Source organism: Gekko japonicus, unplaced genomic scaffold (genome assembly GCF_001447785.1).
Source record: "Gekko japonicus isolate JY-2015 unplaced genomic scaffold, Gekko_japonicus_V1.1 scaffold3925, whole genome shotgun sequence".
NCBI lineage: Eukaryota > Metazoa > Chordata > Lepidosauria > Squamata > Gekkonidae > Gekko > Gekko japonicus.
In genome coordinates this window covers 27,052-46,232 of record NW_015176090.1, presented here as the reverse complement: position 1 = coordinate 46,232, position 19,181 = coordinate 27,052, and the positions used below count along the sequence as shown (strand labels likewise).

Sequence of the window (19,181 nt, the reverse complement as noted above, 5' to 3'; positions counted from 1 at the left end):
AAAGGTGCCACTGGGCTGTTTTCGATTGCTAGCTATGGGGGGGGGACGCGCAGATCTGCCCTCACAGAGGAGGGAGAGCTTGTACCTGAATAAAACTTGGTCTTAAAGGTGCCACTGGACTGTTTTGGATTGCTAGCTATGGGGGAGGGGGAAGCACAGATCTGCCCTCACAGAGGAGGGAGAGCTTGTACCTGAAGGCGGGCCGGGGGAGGGGGCTCTGCAACTTACCTGGCTGTTTCGTGCTCCTCGTGGCCCAACTGAGGGCTGCTGGGACCAGGGGGCGGGGCTTGTTGCATGTGCCCGCCCTCAGGGCTCCTTACTACCGGAGCTCCGCTCCTGTGCGCTCCCGCAGGAAATGACCCCTGATATACATGAAATACGTGGTATTAGATAGTGCCTGTGGTTGCGGCAAAAGTATTCCAGCTGCAGCCTAAGTATCTCTACGTAAAAAAGTTCATCACGATGAAGCAAGAAAATGATCAAAGTGCACTAGCCTGCCATGAGGCTAGTGAATCTGTTCGACACACAGGAGCTGTAGCCAGATTAATATTTTACGGAGAGACCAGGAATAAAATTTATAGGCGAAACGGATCGATGGAAAGGTTCTACATTTGAGAAAACACGGGCAGAATGCGGCATTTGCAGCTAGCCAGTGTGCGAAGGAAACTTCGGAACCTTCACTTCAGATGTTGTTTTCCCAATTCTGAGACGTTCCTCGGATGTAAACCTTCATTGGTGGACCTAGCGCCAGTTTGGTGTTAGTGGTTAATTGCGCGGACTCCAATGTGGGAGAACCGGGTTTGATTCCCCCACTCCTCCACTTGCACCTGGCTGGATGACCTTGGGCAAGCCGTAGCTCTGATAAGAGCTGTTCTCGAAAAAAGAGCAGTTTCTGTCAAGAGCTCTTCCAGCCCCACCTACCTCACAGGGTGTCTGTTGTGGGGAGGGGAAGGGAAAGGAGTTTGTAAGCCGCTCTGAGACACCTTTGGGTAGTGAAGGGCGGGGTATCAATCTAGTCTCTTCTTCTTCTCTACCTCACAGGGTGTCCGTTGTGGAGAGGGGAAGGGAGAGGAGTCTGTAAGCAGCTCTGAGACACCTTTGGGTAGTGAAGGGCGGGGTGTAAATCCAACCTCTTCTCTTCTCTTCTCTTTCTTTCATCTTTAGAGGCTTCACAAACATCTTTGTCTTGTGTCTATAGATCTTGCTACTTAACCTTCCTTTTCTTGGTCCAGTATTCACTTATTGGTTATCTTACTGTAATATGTATTACTGTTACGTGTACCTCAGTATTGTTTGACCTCTGAAGAAGGCCCCAATAGGGCGGAAATGTGTCAGGACATGTATGTTGGCTCTTGTGTTTAGGCCCCTTGAACTTTTTTATGAGGCTTTCATTGGGCCCGAATATGTTTTTATTTGTCTTTGTAATAAATACATGTATTTTTGTATATTATAAGTTTCAACTAGGTTTTTAATATTGGCCCTTTTATCAGACTTCTTTCTCACCCTTGTGGGCTATGATCTTGACCATAATTCCATCCTTCCAGAATAATTTTTACTCTTGGATGTCTTTCCATCCCCATATAAGAATGCTCTTTCTCTCTTTCCCCCCCTCTCTCTCTGCAAAAGAAGCCAGAAGTATAAGAGAGACTATGGTGGAGACAGACAACGGCCTTGCATCCAAAGAAAGGCTGGAGAGTTCCTCAAGAGGATCCCAAGAGCATATTTCCTTCCCAAATGAGCTGGCCGAGAGTGAGTACCCTTCACGGTTATGTCCAGGGAACAGGCAAGGAATATCCATGGGGGATTTCTGATTCACTTCTGAGCAACCTTTGGTCTGGTACAATCATACAGACTGCTGGAAAAGGGGGTCAGGAGGCCTTCTGGGGGCCTGAAATCTGGAGGAGCGGGAACTCCTTAAGGGCAGGAGCTCAGCTGTGGCTCTTCATGGGGTGAGGTATCCTTAAATACTAGATATTCTGGGACAAGGTGGAGGGGCGGTTAAGATCAGCTAGGCAGGATGAGGCCAAAGGGGCATCAATGCGATCTGATCTAATTCATTGCATCAAGAGCCAGTAAAACAGTACAATTCTGATATGAGAAGGATTAAAACAGTAATAACATGGGAATAGTATAAAAACATGAACAAGAGAAAGTTAATAAAATCAGTAAAATAACATAATGTTAATAGAAGAAGAAGAGAAGAGCTGGATTTATACCTCACCCTTCACTACCCAAAGGAGTCTCAGAGCGGCTTTCCAACTCCTTTCCCTCCCCCTCCCCACAACAGGCACCCTGTGAGGTAGGTGGGGCTGAGAGAGCTCTTGACAGAAACGGCTCTTTTTCAAGAACGGCTCTTATCAGAGCTACGGCTTGCCCAAGGTCATCCAGCAGGTGCAAGTGGAGGAGGGGGGAATCAAACGCCGATCTCCCAGATTAAAGTCCGCGCACTTAACCACTACACCAAACTGGATAAGAGAATCATACAATATTTTCAGCTAAAATAAGTTTATGTTTCCTAATAGCTAAGCAACAGAATTTTGCCACAGCATAAGTCACTGAGCTCTGAACATCTTCTATGAGGAATTTACAAAGGACTTCTGGCCTTAAGTCAAGATAAGAGGAGAGGGCTAAATCTAGCAGAAGGGGAAGTATAAGATGGTCTCATTCCTCCTGATAGAATCTGCAGAACAGGAGGACATGAGTAATTGATTCCACCATATTAGGGGCACCAATCCTTTCCTGCTGCAGTCACATAGATGCCTTTGGACCTTCCCGGCCCTCCCAGGTGCTAACAGGATCTCTCTATTTATTCCAGCAGAGGATGATCATGGGAATGAGAAGGGAGATGAACTTCACCAGCAAATGCCACATGGAATTAAAAATGAAGACTTCAAAGAAAACATCGGGAATCGAGGCAGACCCAAGAAAAAGAAAGGCAGCCGTATGGTTGAGAAGCAAGATGGAAGAAAACAAAACATACATTCTCCGAAGCACAGGATAATGAAGGCAAGTAAATCCATTCAGTGTGGAAAGTACTTCAAAAATAGATCACAGCTCCTTCTGCACCAAAGAATACACAGAGGAGAGAGACTTTTTGAATGCTCAGAGTGTGGAAAGAAATTCAGTCGGAGTCACAATCTTCAACAGCATCTAAGAACTCACACAGGCGAGAAACCTTTTGAATGCTCAGAGTGTGGAAAGAAATTCCGTTGGAGTGGCGGTCTTCAGTTGCACAAAAGAACCCACACAGGGGAAAAACCTTTTGAATGCTCAGAGTGTGGAAAGAAGTTCAGTCGGAGTGCCAATCTTCAACAGCATCTAAGAACTCACACAGGGGAGAAACCTTTTGAATGTGCAGAGTGTGGAAAGAAATTCCGTTGGAGTGGCACTCTTCAACTGCACCAAAGAACCCATACAGGGGAAAAACCTTTTGAATGCTCAGTGTGTGGAAAGAGATTCAGTAGGAGTGCCAATCTTCACCAACATCTAAGAACTCACACAGGGGAGAAACCTTTTGAATGCTCAGAGTGTGGAAAGAGATTCAAGTTGAGTGACACCCTTCAAAAGCATTTGACAACCCACACAGGGGGTGTGGAAAGAGATTCAAGTTGAGTGACACCCTTCAAAAGCATTTGACAACCCACACAGGGGAGAAACCTTTTGAATGCTCAGAGTGTGGAAAGAGATTCAAGTTGAGTGACACCCTTCAAAAGCATTTGACAACCCACACAGGGGAGAAACCTTTTGAATGCTCAGAGTGTGGAAAGAGATTCAAGTTGAGTGACACCCTTCAAAAGCATTTGACAACCCACACAGGGGAGAAACCTTTTGAATGCTCAGAGTGTGGAAAGAGATTCAAGTTGAGTGACACCCTTCAAAAGCATTTGACAACCCACACAGGGGAGAAACCTTTTGAATGCTCAGAGTGTGGAAAGAGATTCAAGTTGAGTGACACCCTTCAAAAGCATTTGACAACCCACACAGGGGAGAAACCTTTTGAATGCTCAGAGTGTGGAAAGAGATTCAAGTTGAGTGACACCCTTCAAAAGCATTTGACAACCCACACAGGGGAGAAACCTTTTGAATGCTCAGAGTGTGGAAAGAGATTCAAGTTGAGTGACACCCTTCAAAAGCATTTGACAACCCACACAGGGGAGAAACCTTTTGAATGCTCAGAGTGTGGAAAGAGATTCAGTTGGAGTTGTGCTCTTCAGCAGCACCAAAGGACCCACAGAGGGGAGAAACCTTTTGAATGTTCAGTGTGTGGAAAGAGATTCAGTCAGAGTGGCCATCTACAACAACATCTAAGAACCCACACAGGGGAGAAACCTTTTGAATGCACCGAGTGTGGAAAGAGATTCAGTCAGAGTGGCAAACTTCAACTGCACCAAAGAACCCATACAGGGGAGAAACCTTTTGAGTGCTCAGAGTGTGGAAAAAGATTCAGTCAGAGTGGCAATCTTCAACAGCATCGAAGAACCCACACAGGGGAGAAACCTTTTGAATGCTCAGAGTGCAGAAAGAGATTCAGTCAGAGTAGCGATCTCCTACTGCATCAAAGAACGCACACAGGGGAGAAACCTTTTGAATGCTCAGAGTGTGGAAAAAGATTCAGCCAGAGTAGTAATCTTCAAAAGCATCTGAAAACCCATACAGGGGAAAAACCTTTTGAAGGAAAAACCTTTTGAATGCTCAGTGTGGAGTTTCACTCAGCATGGAAATCTTCTACAGCATATTTATTAATATTTATCGTATGGCAGAGTTATACCCAGGTAGTATATAATAATATAAAATATGTAACCAAGTTGGTACAATGGGTATGTAGACTGACTAGGCAATCCCCCTAAATACTAATATCTAGTTTTTCAATCCACTCAGTCGCAGCTCAGGAGAGTTCTAAGAGCTCTGTCACATCTCCCTGGAAAGCACGGTGCTCACATTCCTGTGACAGATGGAAAATAGTTTGGCGGGCTGCACCACAGTCACATTTGGGTCCTGGTATTTTGCCCCATTCAAACAACAGGTCTGCACAACTGCCAAAGCCTGTTAGTATTCTTTTAGCCCTCTTCCATACTTTACGTGGCAATTCAATTCCTGCAGGCCTCTTGTTAGTGTTTATCAGGTTATAGAGATGGAGTGGAACTGATTGCATCCATGATCACAACCATTCATTCCCCAGAATGAAATTTTGTGATTGCAGGATTTTTGCAGATCTTATAGCTGGGTTTCGGGATCTTATTCTGGATAGGCCCATGTCAGCCATGTCTTTGTGAATGGGCAACTCTCTGTTTTCGATTATCTTTCTATATTCACGAAGAAGAGCATCTTGTCTTGGGAGATGCGGGGGAGCTAACGTTGGAGTGGGTTTAATACGTCTGCTGATGGTTCTCCTCATCGTGTTGCGTTGGATGTCAAGTTTGTGGAAATGGGGTCTGTTGAGCCACACTGAAGTACCATATTCTGCAGTACTATACACCAACCCCAAAGCTGAGCATCTCTGTGTTGTAGCAGATGCACCCCAAGTTGTACCACATCATTTTTGGAGAATGTTGTTTTATTTTTGTATTTTCGCTGTGACATAGATAAGATGGTGTTTACAGCTCAAGGCTCTGTCCATGGTGGTACCAAGGTGCATGGTTGTGTGTAAGTCAGGTGCCCATAAGATAGAGGTTCCAATCATGGTTAGCAAGATTGTTATTGAGCTGGGAAAAGGAGCATTCTGTTTTTCCCGAACTTGGGATAAGCCGCCATTTAAAGTAGTAGTCAGCCAAAAAACTGAGGTCCCTAGTCAGTATTTCTCAGTCCTTTCAATTGATTTGTTCCTTACTGCAATTGCCATGTCATTGGCATAAACACACTTCCTGGATATCGCCTCTAGAAAATTCCAGCTCTCTTCCTCTTGGTGCACCCTGGATAATGTTAAAGAGCTAGAACTTCTGGCAACCAGACAGTCATAGGATCTCCTGGCTGTACTACACACATGGAAACAATCTTTGACAGTTTCCTAAGAACCCACACGAGAAGAAACTAAGCTTAGCCCTTGAAAAGAGCTTGTCTCTTATTTTACACCTAAAAGAACCACAGATCATATGAAGCATTAACACTATATAAACTCTTGTAGAAAGCTTGAATCTACGCAGAAATGTTACCCTAGCTAGGAATTAATGTTTTAAAATCTTGGACTGTGGAACGAGCTTTAGCCATGTTTGAAGCCCTCAAATAGACCTCGCAGGGACGAAAGCAACAATGGGCTCTGCTGGTTGAAGGCTGTTCAAGAGCAGCTCATAACTCCTTTAGCCTGGAGGAATCCACACAAAGAAGGAACTTTATAAATGCTCCATGTGTGGCAAGAGGCACAGATCTGGTTTTCTAACAATCTAACAGTATAACAAACAACTGAGCAATTATAGATAAGTAAAGCTGCAGTGGCTCAAGTGGTTAAGATGCTGAACTGCAGGCTGTGGAAGGTCAGTAGTTCAGCAGTTCGAGACCCGGGTGCTGCATGATGGAGGGAGCTCCCGTCTCTAGTTCCAGCTCCAGTGTCTAGGCATGCGCATGGGTACAGAAGCGCTGACCACCGAGATGGGGGGGAAGACTACATCAAGTGCATAAGGTAACAAAGCATACACAGGACAGAATATGATCAGGAACCTAAAATACCATTTGGCAGCTTGCTGACAGTGGTTTATCTTGAAACAACTTGCTTCTGGTCCTTATTGAATTTATACTTTGTATTTACATGATTGTACTAAATTTTTTAAGGCGCTGCGGTGGCTCAAGTGGTTAAGACGCTGAACTGCAGGCTGTGGAAGGTCGGTAGTTCAGCCGTTCGAGACCCGGGTGCTGCATGACGGAGTGAGCTCCCGTCTCTAGTTCCAGCTCCTGCCAACCTAGCCGTTCGAAAGCAAGAAATTGCAAGTAGATAAATAGGTACCATTTCGGTGGGAAGGGAACAGCGTTCCCTGCGCCTTGGTGTTTAGTCATGCCGGCCACATGACCACGGAAACGTCTTCGGACAGCTCTGACTCTTCGGCTTTGAAACGGAGATGAGCACCGCAACCCTAGAGTCGGACTCGACTGGCTTTCGAGCAAGGGAACCTTTACCTTTAAAGATAAAATATACCATAACTCATAACATATACATGTAGCGGTTATGACTTTAACATGCAGTTAACAGAAACTTTAAATTGTAATAAATTTTATCTTCTGTTGAGATACAATAATATATAATATATTTTTATAATAGTGACAGTGTTGTGGCTATTAACATTTTCTTGATGCTTATAGGTGCAGTAAATTTAGAGGTTTAATGGCTGTTTTTGCTGCTACCAGTAAAGTGAAGATTAGCTCCTTTCTAATTTTTGGAATTGTAGGATCTGGCCAGTAATTTAAAAACAACACTTCTGGTTAGAGAGGTGCATAATAATCTGCGATTAAATGTATTTGATTCAATACTTCCTTCCAGAATTGTCTAATTTTTGTACACTGCCACCAACAGTGTGCATACATGCCTACCTCTTCACAGTTTTTCCAACAGAGTGATGAATGAGAAGACATCATGTGGGAAAGTGTGAGTGGTGTATGGTACCAGTGAGTTACTATGTTGAACATTTGTAATTTTCTGTTATTCAGAAGAGCTCCAGATTTTTGACCAGATATTATCTGCGTGTGTTATGTCACAATGTAATTGCCATAATTTCTGTTAGTATAGTGATTTTGTGTTATTTACTTTGAATAAGATTTTGTAAATTTTTGAAATTAAGTGACGGTTACAATTTCCTGCTCCTTGAAGAATAATTTCAAACTCTGTTGATGTGGTGGCTAAAATCTTAGAGGCATTAAGGTGCTCACAGAGACTGTGCTGGAACCAAGGTATTGTAGTACCTAATTTTTCTTCAAGCTTAGATTTGTCACGTAAACCATGTTTTGTTGTAATATCTATTAGATGAGTAAGATTAGCTTGGTGCCATGGTCTAAACAGATTGTGACCTTGCCCTAGTAAGAACCATTCTTGATCTAAAAATGAGGAGTGTTGTGATAGATTAGGTACCAGTTTTGTTCTGTTGTTATCTCAGATATGTAACAAAGAGGAGAGGAATTTGTGGTTTTGGATGTGCTTGGGCCTACAGCAAGATTTATTCTAGAGTGCATCTGTAAGTGTTTTGGGGCAGGTATATTCAGATAGGATTGTAACCCAATCCAATGGGTTTTCCAACACTTTAATCACATTACATAATTGGATGGCTTCATAGTAATTGACTAAATTGGGAAGAGAAGAGGAGATGGGATTTATACCCCGCCCTTCACTACCCAAAGGAGTCTCAGAGCGACTCACAGACTCCTTTCCCTCCCCACAACAGACACCCTGTGAGGTAGGTGGGGCGGAGGGAGCTCTGACAGAAACTGCTCTTTTTCAAAAACAGCTGTGCCAGAACTATGGCTTACCCAAGGTCATCCAGCAGGTGCAAGTGGAGGAGTGGGGAATCAAACCCGGTTCTCCAAGATTAGACTCTGTGCACTTAACCACTACACCAAACTCATACCACCTTGTTTAGTGTGTCGATGGCCCCGGTCACACAGGCCGGATATCGCGGGGGGGAGGCGTGGCTAATTGCCCCGGCGCAGTTTGATGCACGATCAGACGCGACGGTGGCACACCACAGGTCCTTCCCTTGGCGCTGGTGGATAAACAAGGGACCGGAGGGGAATGCTGCGCGCTGGTGCGATCACACCGCAGGCATCTGGAGGCAGCCCGTGGCAAACGTTTACTAGTACCTTGGACATACTAGTTTTTTAAGGCGCATTGTCGGCGGTAAACTACCGGTGCGCTCCACTTCCCAGATGTTGGGGTGTGATCGCACCCAGATAATCCGCCCACTATCCGTGCCTCTCCCGCGGCAACTTTGCCATGTGACCGGGGCCGACATAAGGTATCAAGGTTTATGTGAGGTTTTTTTTAATTTGCCCAGATACAGCTAATTAATGTATTTTGCCAGACTCCAAAGTCTTTGTTTGGGTCACTGTTGGTATGGCACAAAAGTAGAATATGAATTTGGGGAGTAAAAAAGATTTCACCGGGTTATAGTTATTTATCTGTGATAGTTGAAATATTTCCCATTTGGCAATCAGTTGAGAGACCTCTCTGTGAAATTCGTTCTTATTTCCCTGAATTCAGTAATTTCTTGAGCAGAAATGTTAATGGGGTATCCTTTTGATTGGGATGGATTGATTTTCAGGCCAGCTACTTGGCCAGACATTCCAACAGTTGGTTCAGATGAGGATCTTCTTCAGGCGCCCAGGTGCTGAAGGTTCAGAAAGCCTCAGAAAGTAGTTACTCAAAGGAGGGCCTTTTTAGTAGTTGCCGTGCTCTGTGAAACTCACTACTTCAGGTTATCTGCCAACCTAACTCTCTCTGACATCTACAGTTGGCAAAAACATTTCCTTTCCCAAATCCTGGGGGGAAAATAGATAAGGTGAGGGTAACAGATATCTACAGCCTCTCTGCTCCTGGCATAAACCTAGTGTGACCAGCCAGCATCCTTAATTCACTAACATTTTTAGAAGACAAGCAGTGTTCCCTCTAAGCTGAGTTAGTGTGAGCTGGCTCACAGTTTTTTAGCCTCCGGCTCACTCATTTTTGTCTTAGCTCAGGAAGGAGGACTCCAGAGCAAACTTGCAGCAGCCAAATCGCTCGCTCACAACTTTAATGTCGGTCGCTCACAAAAGTAGAATTTTTGCTCCCAAGACTCCACAGCTTAGAGCAGTGGTGGCGAACCTAAGGCACGGGTGCCAGAGGTGGCACTCAGAGCCCTCTCTGTGGCCACGCGTGCCATTGCTCCAGCCATGCCCAGACCATCATTAAAGTGTCGAATTCTCTGCCAAATAATTTTAAGGAAATGAAAGCATTTGGGATTGCTTTCCTTACTTTGTTTGGATCATCTTAAGTTAATGTATGAGTTGTTTTTCTAAAGTAAAACCTCAATATTCAGGTTAAATTGCCGTGTTGGCACTTTGAGATAAATAAGTGGGTTTTGGGTCGCAGTTTGGGCACTTGATCTCTAAAAGGTTCGCCATCACTGGCTTAGAGGGAACATTCAAGCAGTTCTAGAGAGGCATGACACGCCCCTAATCTTTCCCCAGTTCAGCCTGCTGGGAGCTTTTTTGGGTGTCACCAGCCTTGAAGCCCAAAGAGTTCTGGCAATAGGATTTATTTGGGTTGAAAGGAAAAGCTTGTATCCCTCAACCCAACAACTCCGTAAATGCTAAGGGGTCAGAGACCCCTCCAATACCATGCAGTATTGTGGAAATGGGCTGGTATCCGTGGAGTTGGCAGGTGAACCTTGTGGGACACAAATTCCCCAATCCCAGTTGTACTCCCCCCCCACCTCCAGTTTCTCTCAGAGAGAATCAGGAAGAAGAAGAAAGATTCCCTCCTCCTGCTTCAACCACCCCCACCTCCATGAGTCAGAAATGATCTGGAGTCAGCTCTGGGCCAATTCTGAATCCCCACCTCTGACTCCTCAGAGGTCCCCTTGAATTTCTCCTTGGAGACTGTGTCTTTATGCAGAAGGCTGAGGAAATTTCATCTCACTACTTGAATTTGGAAAGGTATCTGTAGGCCTGAAAGGGGGGGGGGAATCCTGCCTCTTTCCCAGAGGCTTAGTGTGTAAAATTGGGTATCTGAAGAGATAAATAACATCCCATAATGCCTCGGTTAAAGGGGGAGGACGCTTTTTCCCTCCAGGTAGTTGGCAACCCTAGATTAAGTATTTCTATGAATCAGGGGAAACGAAACTCAGCTAAGGAAGGGACATAGCTCATTAAAGATACTAGTATTATTTGTATCAGGTAAATCAGACTTCATGTTTTCTTTGCAGGCTTTGCAGGTTTTTTATGAGTTGGGCTTCATTAAGTGTCAAAGGTTAGTGTGGAACATCTTTTTTGATATTGTGAATCTATATATCTAATAGCCAAGTTGCCCCCTCCATGCGGATATCTAAATCTGCACATCGGGGGCACTTGGGGGGCAGAGAGATTTTCCTGCACACTTGGGGCAGTCCCCAGATGTGCAGAAAAATCTGAAAAGTTTTTAAAACTATATGGGGGATACTTAAATCCCCCCAAAAGTAAAAGAGCATTCCCTGTGCATGCACAGAGAACGCACTTACCTCTGGGATCTGTGGCAGAGCCGCGCAGGGATTGCTGCCATTGGTGCTGGCGGCAGTGGCTGGAAAGAGAAGTCTGACGGGCCTGAAGACTCAGAGTCGCGGCTGCTGCTGCTATGGGGGGGGGAGAAGCCTGGTAGGCCCCACAGCTAGGAGCTGTGGCTGTTGTTGCTGCTGTTGTCGGTGGTGGCGGCAGCGACGGGGGAGAAGCCTGGCGGCTTGGAGCTGTGCAGGGTTCGCTGCTGTTGCAGTTGTGGGTGGCGGGAAGAAGCCTTGGTGGTCCGGGAGCCATGGGGAATGCCCCTTGCGAGTATCGCGGGTCCCCCTTCTTGTAAAGATCTAAAGGAGAAATCATCTTGCAGTCATTTGAGACTCACACCTGGGGCCGTGGCTTATTCCCGTGAATGAAACCGACCCAGTTTACCCCCATACATGATGTGGGTCCTTTAAGTTCAAGAGCCAGAGTATTGGGTTATGACTTGGTGGATCTGGGTTCAAATCCGCAGTAGGCTTGGAAGGTCTTTGGATGCCCTTTAGCCTGTCACTTTTTTAGGCTAACAGACCTTGCAAGATAGTTGTAAGGATTAAAGGGGGAACTCAAGTCCTGGCAAGATATCAGAGATGAAGGAATCGACATTCAGTGGTTGATATACCATCAATCAGTATCAAGACTAAAGAAGAATATCAATATGGAAGGTGGAGCTCTAAGAGGTATGATTGAATTCGAACATCTGATTACAAAACAAAAAGATCACTCATTAAAATGGATATACAAGTTATTACTTAGAAACAGAAGAAGTGAAAAGCATGTATGATTAAACGGATGCAGAATTCTAGAGAGCAAATTTCTATGCATCAATGGGAACAGTTATGGGGAAAAGAAGTTCATAGCCAGTCAGGTGTTAAGAGCAAATTGGTACAAAATGTTTTTCAGATGGTATATAACCCCAAGTAATATTGAGAAAGTAGAAAAAAATTACAAAGGAATCTGCTGGAAATGTCAAGATACAGATGGAACCTTTTACCATGTGTGGTGAACTTGCAAAAAAACAAAAAAGATATTGGAAGGAAATACATGGGAAAATGAAGACTATATTAAAATTTGAATTCCCTAAGGAAAATAAGAACTTGCTGTTAGGAATACTGCCCAGTAATCTACCAAAAGTTCTGGTAGAGATATTTAAATACATGGTGACAGCAGCTAGAGTTATCTACGCAGCAAAATGGAAATTAGACATCTGTCCAAGCTTAGAAGAATGGGAGAATAAACTCACTGAATACACAGTAATTGCAAAATTAACAACATATCTGAGAGACAGATCGATTTCAAATTGTGAGGAGAGATGGAGTGTTTTATTATGCAAGCAGGAGATAAACTTAGAATAAGAAACAGTTTTAAAATTGCATACAAATGTACTACAATCAGGAATCAAAATGAGAATAAGTTTTGAATTGTGAGATGCGTAACAGATTTTCTTTCATACTTGTCATATTAAAAGTTATAGTATGTAGAAATGATGAAATATGTAATACAGAATATGTAGTAATGATGAAACTAATAATCTAGTTGCAAAATAGATCAGTTATGGAATCCTAAATTTAAAATGTTTGAAGTAAGGACTGTTGTTTTTTACAGAAAAAGTCTCAAAAATATCTTTAAAATGATAATGAAGGGGATGTGGGGAGAAATTCTTTTCTGTTTTATATATTCTGTAATGTACAATAATCTTGATGTATATAACTGCTATACAATCCCTCTTTCCTTTTGTACACCTATATTATTATTCTGTTGTTTTAAAATAAAATATAGGACAAAAGGCTTTTGACAAAGTATCTCACCAAACGCTCCTGAGTAAATTTAGCAGTTATGGGATAATAAAATGGATTTGCTTATGGATTAAAAACTGGTTAAATGACAGGAGGCAAACAGGAATCAGGCCTATGGTCGGGCCTCGCCTGGAGTCCTGTGTCCAGTTTTGGGCACCACATTTTAGGAAGGATGTTGACAAGCTCGAGCGTGTCCAGAAGAGGGCAACCAGGATGGCGAGAGGGTTGGAATCCAAGTCTTATGAGGAAAGACTGAAGGAGTTGGGTATGTTTAGCCTGAGAAAGAGGAGGCTTAGAGGGGACACGATTGCAGTCTTCAAGTATCTGAAGGGCTGTCATGTAGAAGATGGAGCAGATCTATTCTCTCTTGCTCCGGATTGCAAGACTAGATCTAATGGGTGGAAATTACAAGGGAGTCGTTACCGGCTAAATATCAGGAGAAACTTCCTAACTGTAAGAGTGGCTGAGCAGTGGAACAGTCTGCCTTGGGAGGTGGTGGATGCTCCTTTGCTGGACGTTTTCAAGCGGAGGCTGGGTGACCATCTTTCGGGTATGTTGTAGAGCTATGTTTTGGCTATGCTCCTGCAGAGTGCAGGGGGTTGGACTAGATGACCTGCAAGGTCCCTTCCAACTCTAACATTCTATAATTCTATGAATCAATGGACAGTTTTCACAATGGAGTGAAGTAAGCAGTGGAGTTCCACAAAGATTGGTATTGGGACAGGTACTATTTAGAGGAGCTGTGGTGGCTCAAGTGGTTAAGACGCTGAACTGCAGGCTGTGGAAGGTCGGTAGTTCAGCAGTTTGAGACCCGAGTGTGCCGCATGATGGAGTGAGCTCCCGTCTCTAGTTCCAGTTCCTGCCAACCTAGCAGTTCGAAAGCAAGAAATTGCAAGTAGATAAATAGGTACTCCTTCAGTGGGAAGGTAACAGCGTTCCGTGTGCCTTGGTGGTTAGTCATGCCAGCCACATGACCATGGATACGTCTTCGGACAGCGCTGGCTCTTCAGCTTTGAAACGGAGATGAGCACCGCAGCCCTAGAGTCGGATTTGACTGGCTTTCAAGCAAGGGAACCTTTACCTTTTTATTATTTAATTTATTGGTGTAGCGGCCAAGTTTGCAGATGACATAACATTATTATTCAGGATGGTGAAAACTAAGGCTGACTGTGAAGAGCTCCAAGAGGACCCCCACAGACTGGGTGAGCAGGCGACAATGTTGGTTAGTGTAAGGTGCTGCACACTGGGACAAAAAATCCCTACTTCACGAATAGGCTAATGAGGTCTCAACTTGCTGAACTGAGAAGGAAAAAGATCTTGGCGTGATAGTGGATAGCTCAATGAAAGAGTCCACCGTGTGTGATGCAGTGATGAAAAAGGCAAACTCTGTTTGGGGGATAATTAGGAAAGGGACTGAGAATAAAACGGCCGATATAATGTAGATCTATGGTGCAGGTTACCATATCAAAAAGGGCATTGCAGAGCTGGGAAAAGTACAGAGGAGGGCAACCAAAAGGATCCGTGGTGGTGGAGCACTTTCCCTAGGAGTAAAGCTGACGGGCAGTAAGTTCAGGATGGGTAAAAGGAAAGCATACTTTACACCGAGAGGGATTAAAATGTGGAATTCGCTGACAGAGGATGCCGTGATGGCCACAGGAATAAGAACAAAAGAGAAGCCAATGTTGGATCAGGCCGATGGCCCATCCAGTCCAACACTCTGTGTCACACAGTGGCCAGAAATACCAGGTGCCATCAGGAGGTCCACCAGTGGGGCCAAGACACTAGAAGCCTTCCCACTGTTGCCCCCCCCAGCACCAAGAAGACAGAGCATCGCTTGCCCCAGAGTCCCTATCTATACCTTGTGGCTAATAGCCACTGATGGACCGCTGCTCCAGATGTTCATCCAATTCCCTCTTGAAGCCATCCATGCTTGTAGCCGCCACCACCTCCTGCGGCAGTGAATTCCATGTGTTAATCACTCTTTGGGTGAAGAAGGACTTCCTTTTATCCGTTCTAACCCGACCGCTCAGCAGTTTCATGGAGTGCCCACAAGGAGTTCTTGTACTGTGAGAAAGGGAGAAAAGGACTTCTTTCTCTACCTGCTCTTTCCCGTGCATAATCTTATAAATCTCAATCATGTCTCCCCTCAGTCGTCGTTTCTCCAAGCTAAAGAGCCCTAAGCGCCTTAACCTTTCCTCATAGGGAAAGTGTTCCAACCCTTTTATCATTCGAGTGGCCCTTTTCTGCACTTTTCCCAAAGCTATGATATCCTTTTTAAGGTGTGGTGACCAGAACTGCACACAGTATTCCAAATAAACAGCTTTAAAATGGCAGTAAATAAACTTATCTTTCATTAATCCATCAGTGGCTACTAACCCTGGTGACTGAGGGGAACCTCCACATTCAGAGGCACTAAACCTCTGAATCCCAGAGCCAGGAGGAAACATCAGGGAACAGCCTCGGCCCCTATGCCCTGTTGTTGGCCCTCCAGAAGAATTGGCTGACCACTGTGTGAGACAGGATGCTGGACTAGAAGGACCATTGGTCTGGTCCACCAGGGCTATTCTTATGTTCTTAATAAAAACCAACACACATTTATTCAAAAAATAAGGATCAAAAGGCCAAGGCAGTATAAACCTTTCCAACAACAATATGGTACAGAATATTTATTTGAACAAAATTTGAGTCCAATGGCATCTTTAAGACCAACAAAGTTTTATTCTGGGTATAAGCTCTTGTGTGCATGCACACTTCTTCAGCTACATTGAAACAGAAGTCACTTACCATTATATAAAGGTAGCAGGTGGGGAGGGTGTTGCCACAAAGGGCCAATTAAAGTCAAGATGCATAAGTAACTGAGGTGTAAATATAGCTAACACTATATGAAGGCAGTAAGACCTGATAATAGCAGCAAATTAGCATACAGCATAATAAAGAAATTTACAACAGATGTAAGAACTGAATGAGTTTGGCATATGTAGTGAGATAAGAAACCATTATCTCTGTTAAGCCCTGGGGGTTTCATTGTCTTGAGTGTTGTAATGACTTGTAACTCAGCAATCTCCCCTTCTAGTCTGTTTCTAAGGCTCCTTTGCAAGAAAGGTGCCACTGGACTCAAACTTTGTTCTGCTATGTGGGTCAATCCTGCCCTCCCACACAAGCCCCAGCTCCTATTTGCTCCCACAGTGGGCAATATACAGTTACCTGCCTTCTCCTCCCTTCCAGAGAAGAAGAAGAAGAAGAGATTGGATTTATACCTTGCCCTTCACTTGGAGTCTCAGAGCGGCTTACAAACTCCTTTCCCTTCCCCTCCCCACAACAGACACCCTGTGAGGTGGGTGGGGCTGAAAGAGCTCTGACACAAACTGCTCTTTCAGGAACAGCTGTGCCAGAGCTTGTGACTGACCCAAGGTCACATCAGCAGGTGCAAGTGGAGGAGTGGGGAATCAAACCCGATTTCCCAGATTAGAGTCCGCACACTTAACCACTACTCCAAACTGGCTCTCCTACACCAAACTGGCTCAGAGGGTGATTTGCAAATAGGGTTAGCCCCCCACTTGAATCCACCCCCATGGCTTAAAAAAACAACAACATTCCATGAAAGGAACTTTCAGAGTTTCAATACTGGGAGGGAAGACTTCTGCGGAGGAGGGGGGTCACTGGGGGATGTAGTACATCCCGGGTCAGTGGTGGTGGGAGGGGGGGGAGCAGGCAGATTCGGATTAAGGAAAGGAAAAACGTTGGCAGCCCAGATCCGACGCTCCGCTCAAATATTCCGCATTGAGGATGCTTTCGAGTTGTCATTCCAGAACTCCAGGCAGCACCTAGAGGTTGGCACCCCTCCGTTGCGTCTTTTACCGGCAAGGGTCGTGGATCCTGCAGAGTGACCAATTGCCTAACACGACCCACCGATGCCCCCTTGCGGCAGACCGTGGTAACGCAGGGTAAGAATGGAAAACCTTCCTTTGCTAACGGCCTGAGTGCAAATCCACCCTGCCTCCCCAGCACGTGGGAGGGGGATTTTGGCCCCCGGAGGTACTCCCCCGAGCGCCCCACCAGCAGGAGGGCGGCTCCGCGCAGGAGCTGGATGAGGCGACCCTTGAAGCGAGTCATCTCGACCCCCAGAACGCAAAATCCTCCGCGGGCTTGTTTGCTGCGCACAGCTGGAGCAGAGTTCTGAGGACGCGTGAAGAGCGGAAAGAGCTGTGATTGGACGAGGGAGGGGAATTTTCTCCAATCGGAAAGAGGCGCTCCGAAGTTGTCAGCAGTCGCCGGGCAGATCCGACTCGGGAATGGAAGGGGAAAGTTGGTCGGGACTTGGGGCGGGGAGGAGCCAGGCGCCGACAGGAGGTTTTGCTTTTTGGAGCCTTATCGGGGCGGGGAGCTGCGGTGGCACCCTGGGCATCGCTGCACCGCTCCGTGGTGCAATAAGCCCGGCCCGGGTGGGACTTGGCACACGCACCCCGGCTCGTGTGAATCTGGCTGCTGCCGCTAGGGTTGCCAGAAGTGTTCCCTCTAAGCTGAGTTAGTGTGAGCTAGCTCACACTGTCTTAGCCTCCGTCTCACACATTTTTGCCTTAGCTCAGGAAGGATGGGGCTCCAGAGCGGACTAATTCATCCAGTAGCCAAATCGCACGCTCACGACTTTAATGCCAGAAGACCACAAGGGAGAATTTTTGCTCACAAGACTCCACGGCTTAGAGGGAGCATTGGTTGCCAGATATGAGCTGGAAAATACCTGGAGACTTTGGGGGGGGGGATCCAGGAGAGGGCGGGGTTTGGGGAGGGGCGGGACCTCAGCATGGTACAGCAACATCGAGTCCACCCTTCAAAGCAGCCCCTTTCTCCCGGGGAGCTGATCTCTGTCAGCTGGAGATCAGTTTTAAAAGCGGGAGATCTCCAGGCCACACCTGGAGGCTGGCAACTGTAGTGGCCACGTGTGCAAAGCAGCTGTCCCTGCTTGGCTAGTCTTGCAGAGGGCTGAAGACTGGGGGAAGCAGTTGCCCTTGGCTACCAGTGTCCTTGCCTGCCAGGACAGGGCAAGGAGGCACCAGGGTGCCAACTTGCTTGAAGCGCAGCAATCCACAAAGCCCCCCCCCAACCATTAGGACTAATTAGAGCCAGTTTGGTGTAGTGATGAAGTGCGCAGACTCTAATCTGGGAGAACCGGGTTTGATTCCCCACTCCTCCACTTGCACCTGGCTGGATGACCTTGGGCAAGCCCTAGTTCTGTCAGAAGGGGGGGGGAAGGACTCACAAGGACAGTTCTGGAAAGAGCTCTCTCAGCCCCACCTCCCTCCCAGGGTGTCTGTTGTGGGGAGGGGAAGGGAAAAGTCTCCTTTGGGCAGTGAAGGGCAGGGTATAAATCCAATCTCCTCTTCTTCTTCTTCTTCAAGAGGAGTTTCTGTCAAGAGCTCTCTCTGCCCCACCTGCCTCACAGGGTGTCCATGGTGGGGAGGGGAAGGGAAAGGAGATTGTGAGCTACTCTGAGACTCCTTTGGGTAGTGAAGGGCGGGGTATAAATCCAATCTCTTCTTCTTCTTCTACCTCACAGGGTGTCTATTGTGGGGAGGGGAAGGGAAAGGAGTCTGTAAGCCGCTCTGAGACTCCCTTGGGTAGTGAAGGATGGGGTATAAATCCAATCTCCTCTTTTTCTTCAAGGGCAGTTCTTGAGAGAGCTCTCTGAGCCCCGCCTACCTCACAGGGTGTCTGTTGTGGGGAGGGGAAGGAGTTTGTAAGCCGCTCTGAGACACCTTTGGGTAGTGAAGGGCGGGGTATAAATCCAGTCTCCTCCTCCTCTTCTTCTTCTTCACAGGGTGTCTGTATTGGGGAGGGGAAGGGAAAGGAGTTTGTAAGCCGCTCTGAGACTCCTTCGGGTAGGGAAGGGCAGGGTATGAATCCAATCATGATTTGGATTCACTACCCAAGGGAAAGGAGTTTGTAAGCTGCTCTGAGACTCCCTTGGGTAGTGAAGGGCGGGGTATAAATCCAAATCTCTTCTTCTCTTCTATGGGGGGGGGGAGAGGTAAATGAGGCTCAGAAAGGGGGCCATCATGAGCAAAAAAAAGAAAGGTCGAGAACTGCTGTCGTAGGTGATAATTAATAGCTCCAGTTGAACCGGCTGGGCAGCCAGTGGAGTGACTGCAGGATGGGTGCAATATGGCTCCCCCTGGGCATCAGAGATAACGA

General features: G+C 46.0%; 1 protein-coding gene across 1 annotated transcript in view; it reads left to right on the top strand.

Moving 5' to 3' along the window:
- LOC107123492 (zinc finger protein 239-like) overlaps window positions 1-5,273 on the top strand; it is a 34,182-nt gene extending 28,909 nt beyond the window's left edge. Inside the window, exons 4-5 of the mRNA XM_015426745.1 lie at window positions 3,925-4,623; window positions 5,212-5,273. Of these exons, the coding sequence (XP_015282231.1) occupies window positions 3,925-4,623; window positions 5,212-5,273 (761 nt within the window). The remainder of the gene's footprint in view (window positions 1-3,924; window positions 4,624-5,211) is intronic.
- The last annotated feature ends 13,908 nt before the right edge of the window (window positions 5,274-19,181 follow it).